This window comes from Sorghum bicolor, chromosome 6 (assembly GCF_000003195.3).
Source record: "Sorghum bicolor cultivar BTx623 chromosome 6, Sorghum_bicolor_NCBIv3, whole genome shotgun sequence".
Lineage (NCBI taxonomy): Eukaryota > Viridiplantae > Streptophyta > Magnoliopsida > Poales > Poaceae > Sorghum > Sorghum bicolor.
Genome location: NC_012875.2, coordinates 3,891,697 through 3,912,844, shown reverse-complemented (window position 1 = coordinate 3,912,844; position 21,148 = coordinate 3,891,697). Strand labels below are relative to the sequence as shown.

Sequence of the window (21,148 nt, the reverse complement as noted above, 5' to 3'; positions counted from 1 at the left end):
GATTTTTTAGGCTACTGGCCATATGTTCAGGTTTACTGTTTTTGCTTGTTCAGAGTTTAGGGTATTCTATCAAATATAATTATTGTGAATTTATCTCTCTTTTGTTTATTGCAGCAACCTAGTATTTATTTCAGTTATTGTGAATTGGGGTTTTGATTTAGGATATATTTGTCATTCAGGAATCATGCCTAGGAAGAGGTCCCTTCTTGAAAGGCAGTTGGATGATTCATCATCCGATGATGAGGATAGTTTGATATTAGGGACTGTTGCGATTGTCGACACCTTTGCCAATAAAAAAAACACGGTGGCTCTGTCCCAGGTCGTACAATGATTTACCGTGACAGACAAGGCGGGCACGAGAGGATGTTTCAAGATTATTTGGCAGTTAATCCAACATACGGTCCTGAATTATTCCGTCGAAGGTTGGTGTTTTTTCAGTTCGGATTAACTAGATCTATGTGTTTAAATAGGAGTTGCTAAACTTTGTTTTTGTTATATATTCAGGTACAGAATGTCTAGGGAGCTTTTCTTACGCATAATGAACGTCGTTGAAGCACACGATGACTACTTTGTGCAAAAAAGGGACGCGGCCAACGTACTTGGATTGAGTTGTTTCCAAAAAATCACTGCCGCAATGCGTATGATCACCTATGGGGTTTCCGCTGATGCCACAGATGAGTACATTCGCATTGGCGAGAGTACTACACTTGAGAGCCTACGGAGGTTTATTGTTGCAGTGGATGAAATCTTTGGAGAGGAATATCTCAGATATCCCACTGAGGCGGACGTAGCACGCTTACTTGCAATTGGTGAGCAAAAAGGTTTTCTCGGCATGTTAGGTTCTATCGATTGTATGCATTGGGCGTGGAAGAATTGTCCATACGAGAAGCAAGGTCAGTACAAGGGGCATGTTGAGAAGCCCACTATCATTTTGGAGGCAGTTGCTTCAAATGACCTTTGGATATGGCATGCCTTCTTTGGAATGCCCGGGTCTCATAATGATATCAATGTTCTGCATAGGTCTCCTTTGTTTGATAACTTGGCAGAAGGTAGAGCTCCACAAGTTAACTATTTCATTAACGGCCATGATTACACAATGGGCTACTACCTAGCTGATGGCATATACCCCACATGGGCTACTTTAGTCAAGTCGATCAGTCTTCCTATGGGGAACAAGAGGCAATATTTTGCCAAAGCGCAAGAATCAGCTAGGAAGATGGTCGAGAGAGCTTTTGGGGTTCTTCAAGCTAGATTTGCTATCGTTCGAGGTCCTGTTCACATTTGGGACAAAGAGACAATATCTCAGATTATGAGAGCTTGTGTGATTATGCACAATATGATTGTGGAAGATGAAGGATTCATAGTCGATCCTCATGAGGGTTTTGATTACGGTGGAGATAATGTCGAACCTGCTCATGGACGACCTACTCGGACACTTGACGAATACATTGCTGCTCACAGAAAAATCAGAAGTAAGGAAACACATGATCAGTTAAAAGAAGATCTTATCGAGCACCTATGGAACCATCATCCGGATTTATATTAGCTTATGTTTATTGAGTGGATTTGTATGTGTTTATGTTTAGGAGGAAGCGTCGTTTGATTAAGTCTGAATGTTTATGTTTAAGTGGAATGATCATTTGCTACCTGTATAAGTTTCACCCATTTTCGTTGCCGTTTCCACCCAACCAGCGTTCCAGATTCGTGACCCAAGTTTCGTCGATGCTGACTGACTGTGGGAAGCGAAGATGACAGCACATTTAATAACTCAAATATTGCCCAGATCACAAGGCATTCAAATTCAACTGAAATTAAGTATACAAAGTCTGAAATTAAGAACGATTTAAACTGAACTGAAGGTTTCTTAATCGGAACTTAACAAGAACTTTAACTAAAATTTATGTAAGCCGAACTAGAATAAACTTAATTTTCTAGCATCCTCTCGACAATCTGCTGCTGCATCTTCTCAAGCCATTCACGCTGGGTACAGTTGGAAGTTACTGGCATCATCTCCACAAAGATCTCCAAGAACTAACCGTGAGGGGGCTCCGATCTTGGGTACAGTTGGAAGTTACTGGCATTGCACAGAGCAGGACAATGAGTACTGTTCTTCTAGATCCAATTTAGGAACTTGAATGACAGAACTTTAGCAGGGACTGATCAATGACAAAGCCACTAGATATATACAACAGTTTTAAATTTTATGAAGAAGATCAAAACTCAGCAAACAGAAATTAAATTTAGACCACATCTGACAGTGGGGAACAAACAGAAACTATCAACCATTGTTTTGATTCACGGATATATATTATCTGAAACATCAAGAAGATCAAGCATATGGACCCTATCTGCAGATCATGCAGGGTACCACGACCACCATGAACCATACAACAACGAACAATCGATCTGGACTCCATCGAACAATCTGGACTCCATCGAACAAACGATCTGGACCAAGAACCCTAGGGAGGATGCAGGCAGAACTTACGTACCTTGATCTGAACGGTGCGCGGCCGGGTGGCGGAGGCCGGACGACGCAGGGCCGACGACGCGCGGGCGGGAGGCGGAGGCCGGACGACGCAGGGCCGCGAGCGACTCGCCGATCACCAGGGGAATCGCCAGGGAATAGATGTGCGACGTTTTCTGGTTTCAACACGAAAGGACGGGGTATATGCCAAGCGCGAGGAGTCGGGAGACGCGGGAACCTACGATAAAAATTCACTCGCGCGGGAGAGGAGGCTGCGACGTCCGCAACTCACGATAGCAAGCGGAACGAGCCGCGCAAATTTGCGCGTCGAAGGCTGCAGAATGGCAAGTTGCCATTTTTTGGCAAGTTGATTAGCAAACCATTGGAGGGGTCATTTGTTTAGTTTTACCAAATTATACAAGATAACAAGTGTGTTTAGCAAACCACTGGAGATGCTCTGAGGAGTCAAATATTCTTAATTTTAATCAAATATAGTTTAAAAGGTGTTGATATTTATAATGTCTAAGTATTATTAGATTAGTCATGAAATATATTTTCATAGTAAATTTAATTAAAGATCTAACTATATATAATACTAGGTAAATTCCCCGCGCGTTGCTGCGGAATTTTTTTAAAAATAAATCATTATATGCATAATATTACTATATGGTATTCAGTCTATTATGTATGTACACATATGAATTTGACTTGTATTTATTTTATTATATTAGATCTAATAAAAGATGTGGACGCCTTGCATGAAGAGCTAAAATATATTTAGTGGGTCACTAAGTGGAGAATGATGTGGACACCTTGTATGAAGAGAGAATTCATCTAGTGGGGTTTAGCTTTATAAGAGTTATAGATAGATTTTATATAAATTTAATTAAACTGAAAAATCTTTCAACCTCTCGGGAGCGATTTACATTCTTTTTTTTTTACAATAGATTTACATTCTTTTGGCATAGAGTGAGTACTGCCTGTGAGCGTCGAGGAGACGCGGACTACCGCAACATTTTTCCACAGTTACTGCATCATTTTTTCTTCTTCTTTTTGTTTTTGCAACGGACATTATTAAACCCCTGTCAGTTGGAACTTGCGAGACCTTTTGTGTGCCTTTGGTCAAAAACAAGAAACGGGGCTCAGATTAAGTCAAATCTAGTCGTAATAGCCGGTGTTGGACTTGGACACGATTATCGTCTTTCTTTTTCACCAAATCGAACAACTCTCTTTCTCTATTACTCTCAGGCCCAATTTAGTTCTTCCGGATTTTCTTTAACTTTCATCATATCAAATGTTTAGACATATATATATAGTACTAAATATATATTATTTACAAAACTAAAAACACAGCTAAAATTTAATTTGCGAGACGAATTTTTTGAGTCTAATTAATCTATAGTTGGACACTAATTGTCAAATAAAATAAAAATATTATAGTACTTGTTAAATTTTAACACTCAAAAATAAATACCCCCTAGCAACCAAGTAACCATTTTCTAGGCTGATGTAATGGCTTGTTGTAACTTCTCCACCAGCTCTATTTTATAAACTTCACTGTGGAATAGCACTTTGACTGAAAAATATAGAGTGGAGCTGAAAATAAGCGAATTAATTACAAGCATTGCCCTAAAACTACTTCTATGCCTTTTTCTATTGTTGCTTACGTTGGAAAAAAAACAAACAAGTTCTGTTTGGTGTCGATTTTATTTTTATAGCCCTTTTCCTTTTAAACTGACAGTATTAAACCCTGTCACTTGGAACTTGCGAGACCTTTTTCTGCCTATGGTCAAAAAGAAAAAACGGCTCACCTAAGTCAAATCTAGTCTAGTACTAGTAATAGTAGGTGTTGGACTTGGACACGATTACTGTCAATTTTTTTTCTCCAAATCTAACAGCTCCTTTTTTTTATTTAAAAAACTCAAATAGAATAACTCTTAGCAACCAAGGTATTGGTTTCCACGCTGATGTAACTACAACAACTCTTAGCAACCAAGGAACCTGTTTTTTCCTGATGTAACGGTCATACTTTTAACACCCGTCCTCTACAAACTTAGAGCAACTCCAAGAGACTTGCTATTTGCTTCCGCATATTCCGATTTGGATATTTTGATGTAAAACATGCCTCCAACAGATTGTCTATCCCGTGGTCTAAAAATAGCCACTAGCTATCCCTCGTTTTTCGCTCGGCAAAGAAAGCTAGCGGGCTCACTCGCCAAACCATGCGTGAATTGTGCGGCAGGGGCCTCTGGACGGATGAGCGGCAGCCGTGACCATCGGTTTCCTCGTATAGACGTATGGACGGAAGATAGGATGATGATAGCCTTTGTTTTGTGATGAGTGGGCCCTTAATAGCAATTTTTAACTAGACTGTTGGAGTAGTCCAATTTTTTGGGTGGCCTTTTATTTTACAAAATAGCTAAATCATTAAATTTAGAATATGTTTTTTGCTAATCTCTTGGAGATGCTCTTACCTTGGAGCAGAGCATCTCCAAGAGTTTGCCAAATCTCACTTGACAAATCTTATGATTTGGCAAGTGCCTAAACCATATGATAAGTAAAAAAAGATTGTATCTCCAACAGTTTGCTATTTGAGCTTGATAAAATTAAAAAACTAGACCCACTTCCAAACTAGATCAACTAATTTTTACCGTCGCCGGCGGAGCCAGGATTTAAATCTTGGGTATTCCCTTGCTGGTGTCTGGTGGTCCGTCATTCAGCTGTTGCCTCTAACCTCATAACCGACGTGCGTCCTCAACGGTCGTCATGTAGGCGTAGCATAGAGACAGAGGTCGCACCTCTACTGCACGCCCCGCGCCGCTAGGAGCTCAGGACACTGGGAATCAATAGTGCCGCCACTACGTCATGCCTGTTCGGTTAGGGTTAGAGATTTAGCAATGAGGATTATGGAATTGCCTCCCACTCATGCCTCGTTCACTCACACGAAAAGAATAGTTTTTTATACATGTTGCCATGTGCATATTCCGATTCGTCTTCGAAAAGAGTTTGGAAATAAGATATGATTTGTACTAATATTTGGTGGCATGAGTCAATATATATTTGGTCTGGAGATAAATAATTAGGTTTCATTTGTAGAAACAACAAAATATAATAATTTTAGCAATCGAGCTAACATAGAACCTATGTAAAAAAAGAAATACAAAAATAGACAAAAAGAATGAGAGAAAAATTTTATTTGCTAAATATAGAAATACTAATATATATATATATATATATACTTAGTGCATAAAACAGTTGGGTATTCCTGGGAATATCAGGAATACCCACTGTATCCGCCTATGTCGCTTGGCCGCGCGCCACGCGGGCTCTTCGACTAGCCTACATGCAATGGCAAGCCAAACTCTGCGCACAAATATGCCGCGTGTTCAACTGAAGAATGCCAACTCCTCAAATGATGCCAAGCCAGTTACTATAGATGTACGACGGGTCGGGCCGGCACGCCACGGGGCGGGGCACGTCGGGCCACGGGCCGACCGGGCCGGGCCACCATCGTGCTGCGGGCCGAGGGTGCGGCCCATGGTCCGGTCCGTGGGCCATTTTTCCGGGCCGTGCCGCCCGTTCAGCCCGGTACCTCGGGCCGGTCCACAGCCCGACAAGCATATCATGTCTCAATTTACCAATTTTTTTTTAACAAAGATCAATTTTTTTCACAAATCACAGCATATGAAAAAAGCAGCATACAATTTTATTGTTTCAAGTAAAACATATCTCAATTCACAAGTTATATCAAAGAGAAAGAGCACCGAATCACAACATATAGAACAAAATGAGTTGTTTGGGCCGGGCCGCCACTGGGCCGGACCAGTCCCGTGCCGCGGGCTGATGCGACGGCCCATGGTCCGGTCCGGCAACAGGCCGTGCCGCCCGTGGCCCGCAATCACCGGACAGGGCCGTGCCACGGACCGGGCCAAAATTAACGGGCCAAATGTACATCTTTACCAGTTACCAAACTGTTGGACCATAATTTTTTATATTTTGCCAAAACAAATAAGGATAGCAAGTGCTTTTAGCAAACTTTTGGAGAAAATTCTAGAGTTTCTTAGAGCATCTTCGAAAGACTCTATATGTTCTTCCTAAATGCTAAGAATAGAGAATTTGGTGAAAAACTACCCTCCAACAATTTCTCTAAATAATTATATAATCTTCTATCTGGGTTTTTGCTAGCCAAAAATAGAAGACGTAGACTGTGCATATGGAATATAGAAGAACGTTTAGAGAGTGAAAAGAGATAGAAATCATTTTTATGCAAATGACTCGTGCTCTCTCGACTCTACTTTTTTTTTCCTGAAGTAGAGTCTATAAAGCTGCATCTGTTTTGCTGAAAAACATAAAGTGAAGCTCAGAAACATAGAGCGAAGCAATTCTAAACATACCCTAAAACAACTTCTTTGGCATTTTTTTTATTGTTGCTTACGTTGAAAAAAATAGAGTTCTGTTTGGTGACAACTTTGTTTGCATAACCCTTCTCCTTTTAACGAAATGCATGTTTCGAAACATTTTGGGTTGTTTTTGCTTGGACACCTAGATGACTTTGCTAGTAAAACATACTCTTTTCTTGGAGTTGCCTAAAGTTTTAATACAATCTGCATCATCACACCTTTTGCAACAACTTAGAGCAAGGATAATACCTTCAGCTGGCTGTATGGAAACTTACAACACACTTAACAACCAATACATATAATGGTTGGTTCATCTATAGCTCACCTCCTTCTCTCACAAAGTTTCTTGGTTGGCTGGGATGAACTATAGGATTTACCGGTCCCATGCACATCATTCTTTGTAGATGGTTTTTTGCAGTTTTTGGCTGGTTTGTCATTGACTTCGCCATCAATCTCGATGGTAGGAATTAGAGAAACATTGATCACATGTTCAATGAGTCAAACGGCATGGAGTGTGGTAAGAACTCTTGCCCCTTCCACATGGTCTGATTGTTTTTTGAGAGCTTCTTAGAGATGATGTTGGTGTAGAGTAGGTTGACGACAAGGTTAGAGGAGGCCATGGAGGTAGTAGACTGGATCTAAACTCCTATTACCATTTGAAATATCAGAGGCACTATTGATAGATACTTAGATAAAGTTAGGCACAATTTTATCCAGAAATATAATAAAAGATTAGTGATATCATATATGTGCACATGTAACCCCTACTTGCAGGAGCAAACATGATAAACATCATACTCATCATAGCATCTACAATGATTAGGTGTTTTCATTTACTATATTCTGATATGAGCCTTTTAGGCATGTAACTTTTACCATAGTGTGGAATTGACATGATTAACTTGTGTCGTTTTTTTTTTCTAGAATTGATTTTGAATAGAAACTCAAGGTCCTATGTTTGCTAAATGCATTTACCCAGAAAAGACAAGGTATGCAACGTGTGATTTACCACTGCTATTGTGCAGTTATATACAGTTAACTCAATTCTAATAGGATTTATTTCATATTTATTTTGCGTTTTTCTAAGATTTATTATGCAATTTTGATCTATTAGCCGTTTGACCATTTTACAGAAAAAGAAGAAAGATAATAGACACTTTGCATTAAGAATCCAAACTATTTCTAATATAAATCAACCTAACCACTCTATATTTTTCTTTCACTCTAGCAGTTTTTCAATTGGGACCCTTCCATCTTAGCTTTTTGTTGTGAGCAGCTCGGCTACTTCTCGTTCACGAACTCCATCCTATATTATAAAACATATGCCTTTTTTTTACCACAAATTTGATCACTCATCTTATTCAAAAAGTTTATGCAAATATAGTCCAATTTTAGTCATTCTTGAAGAATTTTTATTAATAAACCAAGTCACGACAAAAGAAATGGTATTTTATAAGATGAGTGAGTACCCATGTAATGCAGGAAAAAGAAAACGGCCGGTGTGTTTGTGAGAGTGTGAGTTCTAGCTAGAGCGGAGGTAGGGTTGCCACCCACCTCGCCTCCTCCTCTAGAGAGAACAAAAGGTTATTGACAAAAACATCATCTCACAGTGGCTTGCCTTGGCCGCAGAGCCCGCCGATGGACGCTGCACCCCAATTCGACGTGTTCGCCCTAGCGTCAGCAGCATGACTCCCATGCACCTAAGGATGAGGATAATATTCCAAATAGATACTCACAGTTCTTCTTTAAACACCATTCCCATCTTTACATGCACCCACCCAGCCAACACTCTCACGGTGTAACTGGTCAGCACAACACGCCAAAGAAGCGGACCATCTTCTTAAGACGAAAACCAGGGGGACGTCTCTCCCCCTGGTCGAGTTTTTTTACATGCACCCACCCACGACGAGCCAATGAGTCGTGAGACCAGTCACGCAACGGAGCACACTCCGGTCTCTACGTGATGCTACCGTGCCGCCTTACTGGCCATGAAGCTTCGACTATGACTCAACATCACCGTGCCACTCTACCCGCCGCGGAGATAAAAGAACGGCCTCCTTCCACGCCCGGCCTCCCTAGGCCCCTTCCGCTCCTGCTTGGCTGCTCCTCTCCACGCCGCCTCGTCGACTACGCTGCTCGCGCCCCCATCCCCTTGCCTGCCTGCGCCTTCCCTCCCTCTCCCTCTCCTCCCTCTCTCTCTCTCTCTCTCTCTCGACGTGGTGACGCAGAGGACTGGCCCCAGTGCGGCCACCTCCACGTGCGGGCGCTATGGCCGCCGCCGCCGCCGCCGCTGTGCGGAGCATCCACGCCAACGGGCTGGTGGTGCCGTGGTGGCCACCTCCTGGCATAGTGCGCTGCGCGGCTGCCCTAGCCCTATATGTGTGGTGGGCGGGAAGGAGGAAAGTGGGGCAAGAGGATCCGGGGTGAGAAGGGGTGAACGATTGGAAAGATATGAGAAAAAATATTACACCGTGGAAGATGTTTTTGCTTTATGTATGCTTTTATATTTTTTTTCTTTTTATATTCCAAATCAGTTCCATTATTTTAATATTTTTCTTTCTTTTGTATATTTGTATTGGAAATCCCATAGCCTTTTTTCTTATTCTTTCGCACGTCCTTCCATCTCCATATTGACCGATTTGATACACACACGTACCTTTGTGTGTTTGGATCGATTTCGTGAAAAGATTGAGAGTTAAGATAAGATGTTATTGGAGATTTTCGTATTGGAAACCTTGTCCTTTTTTCATTATATTTTGCACGCCTTCCCTCTCCAAATTGGCAGATTGTATGTCTGCACTTATCTTTCCATTGTTGATTGGTTTTCTTAAGTGCGAAAAGATAGAGAGTTAAGAAGTTATTAGAGACTTTTTGTTTCAATTTTATAAAAAAAATCAAGATTTCGTAGTTACTTTTTAAAAATGTCCAGGAATGTTTTTAGAACAAGTCCAAAATAAAGCAAAGTAGTTAGTTATAAGTCAAACATTTTACAATAATTATATTTTATTTGTATATATATATAAATGTTTAATTATTCTTTTTAGCTATCTTACGTTTTCTTTTTCTTAATCCTCCTCACATTCACTTAGGGCACTCCCAATGCTAGAAATTATATGTAGTTTCTGTACGTATTAATTTTTATAGACACTATATATAGAAACTATAGTCTCAATGGATAGTTTCTATAAAATATTTTAGTTACTCAATCACATTCATTCTCTCTCCATTCTTCGCTAATCGTATCACTTTATATCTTGGATTTTGTGTATACATAGTTTCTAAGGACCTATTTAGATTTGAAATTTTTTAGCCCAAAGAGAAAATTTTTTATGGAATTGGGGTCTAAGAACTAAACGAGGCTAAAAAATTTTAGGACTAAAATTTTAGGCTGCAACCGTGCGTGCACTTCCATAGAAGCCCACTAATGACAACTGCAACTGCATGCAGCTCAAGTTGTCATTGGTGGGATTCCATGAAAGTGCGTGCACAGTTGCAGCCCAAAATTTTGGCTCCAAAATTTTTTAACCCTGTTTAGTTCTCAGGCTCCAATTCCATATAAATTTTTCTCTTTAGGCCAAAAAATTTCAAATCTAAACAGGCCATAACTTAGACCCAATTTCTATAATTTTTTTTCTCTCTCTTTAATAACTCTCTTGCCTCAGCAAAATACTTAGATGACACTATAATTAATGTCTACTAGTATAATACCCGTGCTAACGTTACGGCTTTATCTTAACAATGTCTCTTAAAACAACAAAATTGTTTTTATATAGTCTAATTTATACAATTATATTTGAGTCTATATATAATTCGAAAATAGTTTTGCATATAAGAATGCATAGTAAAGTCATTTCTAATATTATAACCATCTAAGTTACATTATGTCTAACTCTTCAATCATGTATTGGAGATCTCCAGGGATGTTGTCGAAACATTTGTTTGCACGACTCGTCAAAACGTCTGCAAAGAATTTCATTCTCAGTGAAGTTGAGAGCTGTCATGGAATAGATAATATAATAATAAGTTATTATTTTTCTATGTAGTGTACAATATATAGCTAGAGACTACATACTCTTATAGTGTTAATCGGTGGCAATCTTTCGCCATCCCACAACTTCATGAAATCATATATATAAGAATGTCTCCCAGTTACCTAGATAAGATCGGTTGTTTATTTGATGTACATAAATGAAATAATTATTTTTGTATTTAACATGTGACATGTATTACAACTGATTATATGTATTTATTATTTGTAACCTTTGTTACACATGTATGGTATTCTTTCTTCCAATCATAAATATTGTCGTTCCATTTAGAATTAGACAGCATTGAGACTGAACATTCTAGCAATAGTTTGGAATGTAGGTATATATGCAATTCTTTGATCATAACCCTTCGAACATACACCATCTTTAAGGGGGTCATAATGTGCACGGTTTTGTTTTCAATGTCCATTATGAATAAAGTGTACAATCCGCTTTGATAATATGGTAGTAGAATCTAAAAGCAAACATAGAGAAAGTGCTAATCAAAATAAATTAATTTTGTACAGTGTATACAAAACATAACTTACAATTGTTACAATCTTTAATTTTGTACTCCATGTCCGGCCAACACTCAAGTATTTTTCTCAATTTGTGTTATACCTTGTCAATTATTGTACAATATACGTGGATCTCGTCCAAACCAAGTTATTTCCTGACACTGTGCAAAAAAATAATTTTAATTAATTATACAATTATTGTAAATCTTTGATAAACAATAAATTTATATATAAATTTATAGCACACTTGAGGTGCATGAAGTGGTATTTTTGTTTCTTCAGCACCATGTGTTGGTTGCACGCAACCATCCGATTAGCCATATTTAAGCATTCATGATCCATCTCTAGATCTTCATTCAAAATATTTTTAATCTTACTAAAATTCAAAAAAATTAGGTATGGTCGTGTACTTTGTACCTACTCTTTGCGACAAAACAAGATTAAGAACACAAATTACTTTTTATAGGAATTCTAGAACGGACAACTGAAATATCTAAAATTAGAACAAAATAATTTTTTTTAGGATGACTTACCGAACCAAAGTTTCATTAGTGGTGATGAAATGGATGTTTGTGCATATTGCTGCTAATATGTGTTCTCTGCTTTTCCACATTATTGCACGTGTCAACTTAGTTTTACCCGACATTGCAACATACCTCCAAGGGTTCCGTCACTCTGAATATATTTAAATATAAAAATTATGTACAATCGTGTAGCAATAATAATTACACGAACCAAAAGCTAAGGGTCAGGGTCGATAGTAAATGGATTTGAATTCTATTTCTCTCTGTTGTGACCCGTTGTTATATTAACTTGACATTGTTTTATTACAATAACAACCGTTATTATCTTTTATACTGAATCTCTGCATGCTGCAGCACCAATACACTATCGATGGCTGAAGCTATAAAGCAATGGCCATATGATATTTTCTTATTCTTAGATTAATTGTACATTGCTTAGTAATGTTTGCTCCTTCTCAGTGTAGTAAAATATTTTAAGAGAATCACTAATTACCTTTTCGGCTCCTTCTTACACCACTAATTATTTGCTTAGTAATGTTTGCTTCTTCTAAGTAGTGATTTTCATTTTGCCATCAGTGAAGATTTTACTTGAAGCATGGGACTGCAAAATTAAACATAGACAATGTTTGTTTCAATTTTTAATTAAATACTCTATCCGAAAAATATAATTCTCGATGAATTAAATAGTCTGAACTTGATGAAATTTATAAAATATATTCATGATGCAAAATAAGTTTACATAATATGATCAATTTATTTAAAAACATAAATGCTAATATAAATTGCTATAAATTTAGTTAAACTAAGCTAGATTAAGCCATACGATACAGATACTATAGTTATATTCTTTTGTGGATCGGATTACATAATAAAAAACTAATCGATAAACATAGATTAAAACTTTGAAGCCTCAGAGCTGTCTCTATGTGATCATTCTTGCAGAAACACGTCTAAGGAACATGTGAGAAAAAGAGCTCGTCGTCTCATGAGATGACGGCTCATGCTCTGATGCTCGCATGCCAAATTGACATCTCGGAGCCCATTGTACTTACTGCAACAATGTAGCCACGGCTTGCGTATGGCATCAGGCTGATTGGCGGCGTACAGGAGTTATAGCATCAGGCTCGGAAGCTATAAAGCAATTGTCATATGATATTTTCTTATTCTTCTTAGATTAATTGTACATTACTTTACTACTAAACATCATCACATAAATTCATTAGTTAATGCACCATACTTAGTTATATCAGGCTAATCATTGTGGCATGGTTTATCTCACCTGTTGTCCATCCTGCACAATCCGTCGAGCACACTTACATAGCATCTCCGCAGCGACTGACATAAAATAGGAGATGCAGAGTTTACGTACTTTTAGTCGCCGCCTGCATAGAAGGTGCCTCCAACTCCCGGTGTCGAACTGCAGTGCACCAGATTTGTGGGCTGCCGTGCCAAATCCCCGCTCCCCCACCAGATCGGCGTGTCGCAATGCTGGAAGTGGCAAGGCTGCGGATCAGTCGATCACTACCCCTGAAATCAGATTACGACGAGGCGGCTCCTACTCCTGAATCGACGAGGGCACGAGCCACAGCGCCGACAGTTAGATGAACACCACCCTCGACACGAGCTACAACGCTGATGGCCGGATCGATGCCAACACGGATCAGCCGCAGCAATCGCTTCAAACTTTTCTCTACCACCGTTAGATTTGGTCCTGTTTAGTTTTGAGACGTTGATTTGGATGAAGACAAAGTCCTGTGTGCATTATCCTGGGTACACAATGGTTGAGGCCCTCAGCAGGGGCGTTTTTTTGGGTGGACCAAGCATAATTCTGTTAGGTGAATTATAGTAGAGTTAGAAATCATGATAGTTTTTGCATTGGGAGTGCCCTTAGGCCTTGTTTACTTCCTACCAAAAACCCAAAATTTTTCAAGATTCTCCGTCACATCGAATCTTTAGACGTATGCATGGAGTATTAAATATAGATGAAAATAAAAACTAATTACACAGTTTGATCGAAATTGACAAGACGAATCTTTTAAGCCTAGTTAGTCCATGGTTGGACAATAATTACCACAAATAAACGAAAAAGCTACAGTGTAACGAAATGTTTTGGTTGAGGAACTAAACACGGCCTTATATATAGACTCACCACTGCATACAAGCTAGGCAACCATACCGAACTAGTTGTTTGTACTACGAAACTCAAGCTCTCCTGTCTTCTCTCTTCTGGACTTCTACAATCTACATTAATATTTGTTTGACTATAAAATTATTATATCGTACCCGCTGTTATTCCGAGACCACAGACGAACGCTGTGTTTACTCACGTAGTGATTTTCTTATTTAAAACAAAAGATTTATTTCCGATTTAGAAGGAAACCGAAGCGTCGTTCTGTGGTCCTCTGCTTCGTATATCTTCACTCATGACACCGGGCCGTACCCTGCCGTGCAGCGTCCACCATCACCATGCCATTGCCCAGCGACCCTGGTCCTCGTCCTGCTGCGCCCGCCATGGCGAAGCAGTTCAAGGTCCTGCTTCCTCCTTTCCACAAGCTGGTAAGCACAGCCTCTCTCGATCGCCAGTCGTCGACGCTTTCCTGTGCTAACGAAACCCACACTGATTCCGCAGCGCATCTCCGACGAGCTCGCCGGGTGCTTCGACGCCGGCGAAGGCGAAGGGGCGGCAGAGCGGACGGCCCTCGTGGTCTCTCCGTTCGGCAAGGTGTGGCGCGTGGAGGTGGGCCGGGACGGCGACGGTGCGTTCCTGGGGCGCGGCTGGGCGGAGTTCTTGGCCGCGCACGGCGTCGGCCTCGGTTGGTTCGTCGTGCTCCGGCACGAGGGCGGCGGCGCGCTCACCGTCAAGGTGTTCGACACCAGCTTGTGCATCAAGGAGTTCGGCGCTCCGGCGGCAGGTGAACACTATTGTTTCCAGGCAAATCTGGGTGATGATGCTAATTAATTTATTTAGGGACCCTATAATCTCGTAATTGGTATGGGACGTTGAGAAAGTTCATCGAGGACGTCAAGATTGCAGTGCTGAACATATATAGCACATTCAATTTTTAAGATTCGAGCTCTACTAATGAATGAAAAAAAAAAGATATATTCTAATTGAATGGTCCCACGAATCGCAGTTGAAACTATTGCACTTATATAACTAATGATGATATTGTATTGGTAACATTATTTTTAGTAATTAATTAGAAATACTACATCTTCTATTTCCAAATCAGGGTGTTTACAGCAGTAACACGGTCTTCAATATAATGCATTGAATTGTAACTTTATTGACATATATCCCATTTCAAATAGAATTGTGAATTTGCGTAACTTCTTGTATATCAATGGTCAAGTTAAAAAAAAAAGTAAATTTGACTGTGACTAGAATTGTAAATGATCTGCATTTGGAATTGTAGCTAGTATAATTATTTCAGTTTGTATTGATACATTTTCTTCAGTTATGACATCCAGAACCAGCAAAGGTGTTATCTGTAAGCCACAGTTCATCAGGATTTTTCATCCATATCTCTCGGAAAAGATGGTATATATGCAAACTCTGGATAATATATTCTGATAAGAATGTACATCTTGTTGAACATTTAAACTTGAGATGTATCAAGAACATTGTGCCTTTTCACATTCATACATATGCTGTTGCAGATATTGCCTGCTAGGTTTGTGAAAAATTACGTCACAGAAGAGTGCCTAAACAGCAAGACGGCCGTCATTCTCAGCCCCCTTGGCAAATTTTGGCATATTGAGCTTAAGAATGATAAATCAGGCATGTTCTTCACAGGTGGCTGGTCACAGTTTCTGGAGTTCCATGGAATATGTAATGGTGACGTTTTGCTCTTGAGATATGAAGGGAACATGGTTTTCAAATTCAAAGCATTTGGACTTGGTGGATGCCAGAAAGATTTCAGGCACCAGAACGCTGGGATTCAACTAAGTGAGAAAATGAATTGCTGCTTGGTGTATTGAGACTACCGGCGCATATGAGGGTATGTGTATAACTTTTGTCTTCTCACTGCCAGATACGGAAAAACGACAGGAAACACATTCTTCCATCAGGAAACGTAAAAGCAATGATAATAAGTCAAGCAGTGAAGAAAACAAGAGGCCAAAAAGTTCAGTGACTTCCCCATCACTGAAACTGCAAGAACCCTATCAGATGGGGACAACATCTTGGATAAAGAAAAAGATCAATACCTATGCACTTGAGCGCCTTCTTGTAAGCTCAGCTTTTGGTCTGCTTGAGTGCATTCTCTATTTTTGTTATTTTTTTTATTTTGATGCTTTATTACATTGCCTCTTTTATCATACAATTATATCTGTTACTACCTCCACTCATGTAAACATGGGTTTCAGACTTTTTATGGCACAACTTGTTTTGTTCATCCTTTCCATATCTTAACTTCCAGTATTCTTGACTGGAGATAGTATAACTTCTAGTCCCTCCTTTTATCTGTACCCCTCTAGTTTTGCTTCACAACCTAGGATACGGTTCATTTCAATAAGCAACTGAAGTGAAAGGAATTTTTTGTCTGCAAGGTTGAATAATAGAAACTAACATGCTGATATAACATGTTAGTTATAAACAACAGTGGACTTTGCATTGTATAATACAAAAGGTGGAACCCATTATCCTTTATCTAAAAAAAAATAAAGGTAAAACTTTGACCAAATAATAGAGCTTCCACAGTATTTCATATCTTTCTAAGCCAACCCACATGAAGAGGCACATAGCAACTATCCAATAGTTAGTATTTGCCCACTAGCAATCAAATGTTGATGCTTAGTGAAATAAGCTGTTACATCACAATGCTTGCAGTCGTTGTCAAAGAAGTTCTGCAACTGGATTGGGTTCCGGTTTTCTTGCACAATCACCCTTAAGACAGAAATAGACAGCACCAGATCATGGCTAGTGCGTGGTGCTGCATACAAGGGCTCTTGCTATATTCTTGGAGAGGGCTGGAAGAGCTTCTGCCAGGATAATAGGCTCAAGGCAGGCGACCTGTGCACCTTCAACATCATCGAAACCACACTGTGGCATGTCACTATCACGCGCTGTAAGCACAAATGTAAATCAGTTCTTTTTTCATATGTAGATTGTTCACAATATATTGAATGTGAGTTAAAAACTAAAGTGCATGTTCATTTTGTTTTATGATGCAGCAACATTAGCAGATACTTTTAAGCAAAAAAAGTCACCTTGTTCATCCAGTAGGGACCACAAGACCAATAAGGGTAGTTCAAGTAGTGAAGAAGCAAAGGAGCCAAAAATCTCCATGACTTCTTTGAGCAAGGTTCGATCATTCACAAGATGTGTCTATGACATTGGGCCGCCATCTTGGATACAGAAGGAGATGAATACCAACTCAATAGCAAGGCGACTTGTAAGGATGATCATTCTCCCGTTGATTCTAGGAACTTAGGAATATGGTTAAAGTCACTCAAATTTGAGCATGAATATGAACTGATTGAACACCTCATTCTGATATTTTTAATTAGTGAGAGCATACATGCACATGCTATCAAAAAGTATAGTACTCAAACCTACATCAACAAGAATTAAGATATATTAGTTCTTTGTATCTTCTGTAATATATACATCAATAACTGACATATAGCTTACAATAATCAGTTATGTTACTAACGTGATTGCGATTATTGCAGTCTTTGGCACCGGCCTTTTGCAAAAAGATTGGATTACGGCAACGCTGCACGATCACACTCAAGACCTCAATCAATAGCAGTAATTCTTGGCGGGTTGGTGGTCACTGGCAAAAGGATGGTAATTATACTATTGAGCTGGGATGGCAAAAGTTCTGCAGGGAGAACGAACTGAAGGTTGGTGATGTCTGCACCTTCAATGTCATCGAAACCAAGCTGTGGCATGTCGTCATCACACATCGTCACTAAGCTATGGCTTGGGCTGTTGAGTGCTTGGCTTCAACGCCTCTTTAGGGAATTTCCTGCCTACTGATGTCCCAGCTACTTGTAGTTTGACTGGATGAAATTAAAGTAGCTTATTGTGTTAATATATTGTATTTTGCTTCCTATGTACTCCCTCCATACCTAAAATACCTGACGTTTAGGACAAAATTGTGGTAACCAAGAAGTGATTAATTAGGGGTTATCTTTCCATCCTTGCCCCTATTAAATAGAAGTGCGTTCGCAATCTGAACAACTATACTTCGTAGTTGGGTTGGCAAGGTCACCGCTTCAGAGGCTTGGACGCCCACGGTTCGAGCTCTCGCAGCCATAACTTTTTTTTTGAAAAAAGCGCTCGCGTTTGCATGGCGTTGTGCGGGTTGGCCATCTTCACGTTTGCATCGAGGCCGATTAATGCTTTGGCCAGCTGAAGGGACGTGAGCACCAGGGGCGTTTGCATCGAGGCCGAGCGGCCAGCTGAACGGACGCGAGCGTCAGGGTAAAGCCGTACCGCGTGCAGCTGCAAGCTTTACAACGTCAGCTTCTGTGAAATTTCGATAGGAGCTCAGGACGTCAAGTATTTTGGGTACGGAAGGAGTATGTCCTATCTACTTGCAGTTACGTATTTTGGATTTTTGGCTTAACTAAATAATACTAGCTTATGTCAAGTATTCATGTTAAGGCTAATTAATGGTGATCTGGTGTTATCGCTAATGAATCACGAGCCGGTGATTGAATGAATATATTCACGATCGGGCATTAGTGTAACGTCGCTGATATAGATGTAGCGAGTCAGCACTAGAATTTGTACTTCTGGTCAGCAGTGGTGGATCTAGCCAAAAATTTCAGGTAGGGCGACTGCCATGTACATATATTAAACTTGACCGATATTTTGATCTTACCACATGTATACCATATTTATAGTGGTACATCACATAGAATTTATATTGTAACTGGTAATTTGGCAAACAAATAGTAGAGGTGAAGATTGAAGATGATTACTGTCACACGCCCAATACAGGCTATGACTGTCAACCGAGAGAACAGATCGGTCGGGGCCCATGGAGGGGGTGCCAGCGCCCCTGCTGCCATTGCTGCCATCACCGTTATCATCACGTCATGAATATCTAGTTACCTTAATAAGAGTTCTAGTAGATTTAGAAAGAGTTGTGATTGCTAGAAAAGGAGAATTCAATTACTGTAAGGATCTCCTGAGATTGTTTAGGGGCTAAATCTGAGATTACTTAGGGGCCAAGTCTCCTAGGACTATAAATACAAGGGGCCATGTACCTATTGGGTCAAGAAAGAAATAGCTGAAGGGCTTTAACCTCTACTCTCTCCTCTCCCTACGCTGCCGCCCCTTCTCTATGCCTGCACCACTGCCACCAGCCCGCGCCGCCACCCTCTACCACGCCGCCGATGGCCACCCCGGCCATGACCTTGACACCTGGAATCGGAGACCACAACGATCCTTCGGGCACCTATGGCCTCCACCACCACTATCGCACAACAGCTACAAGAGAGCACCATCTTGAAAGCTCATCGGCTTGCCCTCAAGAAAGCAAACGACTACATCAACATCATCAACAACGCTAGTGAAAAACTATTGTCAACCACCGACACCGCTAACGATAACCTTGTTGTAGAGTCACAACAAGTTAAGATCACCACCAACAACACCTCCGTCACCACAGCGATGGAGGAATCCAACGTTAACGCTGAACTGGATCTGATCAAGAACCAATTCCCCAAGGAGTGCAACTCTTCTCAACCAGCAATAGATCCAATTTAGCAGGAGAACAACAGAGACATCGTCATCACCAACACGAGCAGCAACCTGCGGTTACCCACTGCAGATCTCACCTTCAGCCTCGACGCTGTCGACAACCTTGCTGTGGAGACACAACAAGCAACAATAGCCTCCAACAAATCCTTATGTGCACCACGAGGGAGAAATCCCTCTCATTTGGCTCCCTAGGGATTGTCGGTAGTCAAATTACCCCCTATGTCGTCCGATATGATCAACGCTGGCAGAGACTTCCTCAAGAGCAAGTTGGAGGAACACCAATCCTCCGAAAACCACAGAGATCAACACTATGCTAGCAGATACCCTGCTCCCAGCACCTGAGGTGCAACTATGTTCAGATCTATCTACGTGGGTACAACCACCATTGATACTTCTTCGACATCGACACCAATGATGCCACCAGTATTACATCCACCACCCCAGTCAACCTCACAACCCAACTGACAACCCTGACGTACGTTTGCCACACGGATCCATCACCGTGGCTCTCCAGGATGCAGCTCCTCTTCCGTCTCTAGAACATACCAAATGATGAGAAGGTTAAGTTCACAACGTTTCATCTAACTGATGCAGCACATAGCTAGGTATATGTAGATGATAACGGACGCACCAATAGCTCTAGGAAGGACATGTATATTCATTCCTATATCTGCATATCGTCCGTTTCATCGCGTCTTGGACAACCAGGCAGCAACTCCACTTGTTGCCCCCGCAGACCACGACTGATGCCACCCAGGAGCAAGCGCTATGATGTTGACATCACAAAAGTGCTGATTTAGCTTCAGGGGGTCTCCACAGAGGAGCTTGAACTTTAGATCATCCATGATACCATCATGCTACAAGGAGCAGCTCCCGCTTGGATGACCTATGATGGTGTCATCTGCTACAACGACTGCTACTACATACCGGTAGCATCACCGCTACACCAAGATCTGCTCAAATCCATTGGTATTATAGCTCCTCATCCCCTTACAATCGGTCTCCATACAACAACGGCCTCACCAACAACTCTGGCATTCTCCCTCGAGCATGATGTGGCCACACCACATAGTACCATCAACAGTAGTTGTCTTCTTTGACGACAATGGTCAACAGTTCCTCTTCATCAGTGAGGTCTACATCAAAAGGCAGCTTGCTCATGGACGCCTAATCATATCACCAGCAGACTACAACATAAAAGGGACCTTCTCTTTTATCAGCTACCGTACTTCACAACATCCCCACCGTCCATCATGCCAACTACATTGTGCCACCACACCCATGGACAGCTCTAGGAAGGACAGGTATATTCATTCCCACGTTCCCCAAGGGTCATGCAGATGCTTCACTTTTAGGACACCTTCATCCTCGGCGGCATGCTTAACTTAACATCACTACTAGCACGCTCTGCCTCAATGGTCGAGCGCCGGCTCCCTGACTACCTTGCCTCTGACATGACCGCCACGACTACGACTTCATCGCTCCACCATG

The 21,148-nt window shown here is 40.8% G+C and overlaps 2 protein-coding genes across 2 annotated transcripts; both read left to right on the top strand.

The window, feature by feature from the left end:
- Positions 635-1,546, top strand: LOC110436406. The gene has a single exon (XM_021463494.1). It carries the CDS (start codon positions 635-637, stop codon positions 1,544-1,546), a length of 912 nt encoding a protein of 303 aa, XP_021319169.1.
- LOC8067735 (putative B3 domain-containing protein Os04g0346900) lies at positions 14,449-18,084 on the top strand. Its single transcript, XM_002447459.2, has 8 exons — positions 14,449-14,493; positions 14,567-14,849; positions 15,396-15,478; positions 15,598-15,886; positions 15,972-16,168; positions 16,769-17,006; positions 17,113-17,333; positions 17,614-18,084. The coding sequence occupies exons 1-8, from the start codon at positions 14,449-14,451 to the stop codon at positions 17,857-17,859; spliced, it is 1,602 nt and encodes a 533-aa protein (XP_002447504.2). The 3' UTR covers positions 17,860-18,084.

Excerpts from the sequence above, each read along its gene's own strand:
- LOC110436406 (XM_021463494.1), top strand. The coding sequence starts at position 635 with ATGCGTATGATCACCTATGGGGTTTCCGCTGATGCCACAGATGAGTAC.
- LOC8067735 (XM_002447459.2), top strand. The coding sequence starts at position 14,449 with ATGGCGAAGCAGTTCAAGGTCCTGCTTCCTCCTTTCCACAAGCTG. Across the intron at positions 17,007-17,112 it reads GCATGTCACTATCACGCGCT|CAACATTAGCAGATACTTTT; the intron begins GTAAGCACAAAT and ends TTTATGATGCAG. Across the intron at positions 17,334-17,613 it reads ACTCAATAGCAAGGCGACTT|TCTTTGGCACCGGCCTTTTG; the intron begins GTAAGGATGATC and ends CGATTATTGCAG.